Genomic DNA, 4,292 nt, shown 5'->3' with positions numbered 1-4,292 from the left:
TAGAAAAATAGTTTGTTTGTCTACTTGATGAACCTCCAATCAACAAAAGTCTTCGAACTAGCTTGCGTATTAAGATCTTTAGCGATTATATCCCGTTCCTTGTGGACCGAACTCTTACTTACCATTGTGCTTGGTTTGTGAGATGTTTGATTATAAATGTGTTTGAATGAGTGTGGAATGTGCGACCGTTCTAACGCCCATCAAAATGGCACCGTTGCCGAGGATCGGTGTTGTTAATTGCTAATTGATTACTTGAGTCTAGTTCACCATTAAAGATATAAAAAAATACGAAAATAGTTTGTTTCTTTTTGGCTACACTTGTAGCCTTGTTACAAATTGCAATTATTGAGTGTGTATGCGCAGAACCCATAACAGGATTTTGGTGCCTTACGATCCCGAGATTGAACAAACTTTTAGAAGAAGAAGGAGAAGGAGATCCGGTTCTAGGCTGTTAACTACTTCCCCAGCTAGAGAGTTCAACTTCGAGGAACAACTAGACCAAATGGGTGATCCATAGCCACCACCTCAAAGACCTCTGAAGGAGTTGGGAACTCCGGATCTTATAGAGCTTCGAGTGGGATTGTTCCCCCAAACACCTCGGCCAACGATTTCGAGATTCGGCACGTAATGATAAATTTGATTGAGAAGAGACAATTTAGTGGAGCAAAACACGAGAGACCTCTTGCACATTTGAACGAGTTTGAGAAATATTGCAACACGATCAAGGTGAATGGGGTCACTCAAGAGTTTGTGAGACTAAAGCTATTTCCTTTCTCCTTAATAGGAAGGGCTCTTGAATGGCTTGAAAAGGAGGTGAGACCCAATTCCTTGAGAACTTGGGATAAGGTCACCACGGCTTTCTTAGGGAGATTTTACTCTCAAAAGAAAACTGCCGAAGCAAGGGCGTTCATCCAAGGTTTTCGGCAAAGGGCTAGTGAGACTATCTATGAATCTTGGGAGAGGTGCAAGGAGTACCAAAGAGAGTTCCCTCACCATGGAATCCCAACATACCAAGTTTTACAAATATTCTATGGAGGCTTGAGTCCTCAAGGCAAAACAAGCTTGGATGTGGGAGCCCGTGGGCCAATCATGAATAAACCCGAAGAGCAAGTGATTGAGATCATTGAAGATGTGGTAAGACAACACATGGATTGGCAAGAAGGAGAGAGGGAGTCTTCGAGTAAAGGAGGGAGTGTGGTTTACTCCGTTGATCACCTCAACGCCATCAATAATTTGACATCTCAAATCGCCAACCTTGGCAAGGAGATGACATCAATCAAGGCGAAGCTTGAGTCCTCCTTTTCACACCAAAAACGTCCCTCCCAATCTAAGGGAAGAGGTATGCGTTCTAACCCTTCTACTTCTACATCTAATAACATGCCTTGTGAAAATTGTGGATCATATGATCATGACACCTCTTCTTGCACTTATGATTCTCAACCCCAACCCCAATATGAGGATGGTAATGAACTTGAAAATGAACATGTCAATGCTTTGTCTTACGATAATAGACCTAGGAATGGCAATCAATGATATTTACCACCTAATCAAAGAGGGCAAGGGGGATATTCCTTTAATCAAAGAGGATATGATTATGATTACCACAACCAAAACCAATGGGGTGGTAGGAACCAAAGGGACCAAAATCCCCAAGGTAACTACAACCAACAAGGTGGTTATGGTAACCATAACCATAATAATCTAGGGAATTATGGGAATCAAGGCCAATATCACCAAGGAGGGAATTCTAGTACTAGGAACAATTGGAATAATAATGGTAATAGAGGCTTTTCCAATCAAAATGCTCAAAATTCTAATGTGAGAGGTCCTAGAGCGCAACAAGACAATTTTTACACTCAAGCACCTCCACAAAAGTCTAGCCTAGAAGAGATGATGGAAAGCCGAGCCAAAATGTTTAATACCTTCATGGCCACTAGTGACAAGAAGTTCAATGAGGTTATGACTCACAATAAAATGCTATAAAACCCAAATCTCCCAATTAGCCGATGCCATTAAAGAGGGAACTAGCACTTCTAAACTTCCACCCCAAGGGCTTGACCCCAAGAGACCGGTGAATGCCATTTCTACTAGGAGTGGGAAGTTGTTGAAGGAGAGTGAGCCAAAGAAAACCTATGAGAGAGTGACCATGAATGAGCCCTCCTTTGAGAGTGAGTTTGAGCAAGAAGATGAGAGAAGTTGTGAAAACGAAAAAAGGTGATGAAGTTGAGAACGAAGTTAGAGTTGAAAATGAAATAGAGATTGAAAAAGAAAAGAGAGTTCAAAAAGAGAAAGAGAAGGAACCAACTTTGCCTATAAAAACATCCATATCCTCATAAGTTTGTGAGACACAAGCTAGATGTACAATTTGGTAAGCTCCTAGAAACCTTGAAACAAGTCCACCTCTCAATACCCTTTACTGATGCCATAAAACAAATGCCCAATTATGCTAGGTTTATAAAGGATATTGTGAGTGGAAGAAGAAATTGTGATGTTGTTGAAACGGTGAACCTCACCCAAAGTTGTAGTGCAATCATAATGAACAAGATGCCTCCAAAGTTAAGAGATCTAGGTAACTTTTCCATTCCTTGTGCCATAAATCGAATACAAATTGATAATGCTTTATGTGACTTAGGGGCTAGTGTTAGCCTTATGCCATATACGGTTTACCAAAGACTTGATATAGGGGAGCTTTTTCCTACCAACATTACCCTCCAATTAGCGGATAGATCAATCAAATTCCCTAAGGGTAAGGTAGAGGATGTTCATCTAAGGGTTGGAAAGTTTGTTATACTGGTTGATTTTGTTGTGCTTGACATAGATGAGGATGTGCATATTCCTATCATTCTAGGGAGACCTTTTCTAGCTACTTCCGGTGCTTTGATTGATGCGAAAAGCGCTAAAATTACACTCAAAGTAGGTGAAGAGGTTCTTGAGTTTGATTTGAATGCAAGCATGAAATATCCTAGTTCTACTTTGGAGAAAATCATGAAAATTGACACCATTGATTGTATTGTGAATTCTATGCAAGAACACTTACTCTCTACTAACAATGCCCTTAAGAATGTCTTGTTAAACTAGGAAAAGATAGGTGATCAAAGTAAGGAAATGGCATTGTATGAAGAGTTGCTTAATGAGAATGTTGAAGGAAATGTTGAGCAAGCTTGCATGGGAATCACACCCAAACATGCTATGGAGATTGCCACTACTAAGGAAGGTAAAGGTGTGCCTATGGTAGAGCTCAAACCTCTACCATCACACCTTAGGTATGAATTTCTTGGTCCCAATTCCACATATCCGGTTATTGTGAATTCATCTTTGAATGAGCACCAAACTCAAATGTTATGTGGTGTGTTGAGAAACCACCAAAGTGCCTTAGGCTATACCCTTGATAATCTCAAGGGTATTAGTCCTGCTATTTTCATGCACCATATAAAATTGGAAGAGGGTGCAAAGCCCTCTATTGAGAGGCAAAGAAAACTCAACCCTCAAATGTGGGAGGTGGTGAAGAAGGAAATCACCAAGCTCCTAGATGCCGGCATCATCTTCCCCATTTCAAGCTCAAGGTGGGTTTCCCCCATGCATGTTGTTCCTAAGAAAGGGGGTATGACCGTAGTTGAGAATGAGGATGGTGACCTCATCTCAACTAGGACCGTGACCGGTTGGCGGTGTGCATAGACTATAGACGTCTAAACGCATCCACCAACAAGGATCATTTCCCCCTTCCCTTTATTGATCAAATGCTAGAACGACTAACTAGGCACAAGAATTATTACTTTCTCGATGGTTATTCGGGTTTCTTCCAAATTCCCATAAACCCGGATGACCAAGAGAAAACAACCTTTACTTGTCCTTATGGAACTTTTTCTTATAGGAGAATGCCTTTTGGTCTATGCAATGCACCCGGGACGTTTCAAAGATGCATGATGAGCATATTTAGTGAAATTCTTGAAGAGAAAATGGAGGTATTCATGGATGACTTTTCGGTTGGTGGCCTTACATTTGAGGATTGCTTGACAAATTTAGGCAAGTGTTTGACTAGATGCGAAAAAGTCAATTTGGTCTTGAATTGGGACAAGTGCCACTTTATGGTTGAGGAAGGAATTTTCCTTGGGCATAAGATCTCCAACAAAGGAATTGAGGTTGACAAAGCCAAGGTTGAGGTAATTGAGAAGCTACCACCCCCTATCAATGTTAAGGGAGTAAGATCATTTCTTGGGCATGCGGGGTTAAGATCATTTCTTGGGCATGCGGGGTTTTATAGAAGGTTTATCAAAGACTTCTCACTAATTGCT

General features: G+C 40.9%; 1 protein-coding gene across 1 annotated transcript; it reads left to right on the top strand.

The window, feature by feature from the left end:
* The first annotated feature begins 2,433 nt into the window (after nucleotides 1–2,433).
* On the top strand, nucleotides 2,434–3,078 carry LOC110687276. Its single transcript, XM_021863907.1, has one exon. It carries the CDS (start codon nucleotides 2,434–2,436, stop codon nucleotides 3,076–3,078), a length of 645 nt encoding a protein of 214 aa, XP_021719599.1.
* The last annotated feature ends 1,214 nt before the right edge of the window (nucleotides 3,079–4,292 follow it).

Source organism: Chenopodium quinoa, unplaced genomic scaffold, assembly GCF_001683475.1.
Source record: "Chenopodium quinoa cultivar QQ74 unplaced genomic scaffold, ASM168347v1, whole genome shotgun sequence".
In the NCBI taxonomy this organism is placed as follows: domain Eukaryota; kingdom Viridiplantae; phylum Streptophyta; class Magnoliopsida; order Caryophyllales; family Amaranthaceae; genus Chenopodium; species Chenopodium quinoa.
The sequence above is the reverse complement of the archived record's forward strand: the minus strand, read 5'-3'. Positions and strand labels throughout refer to the sequence as shown.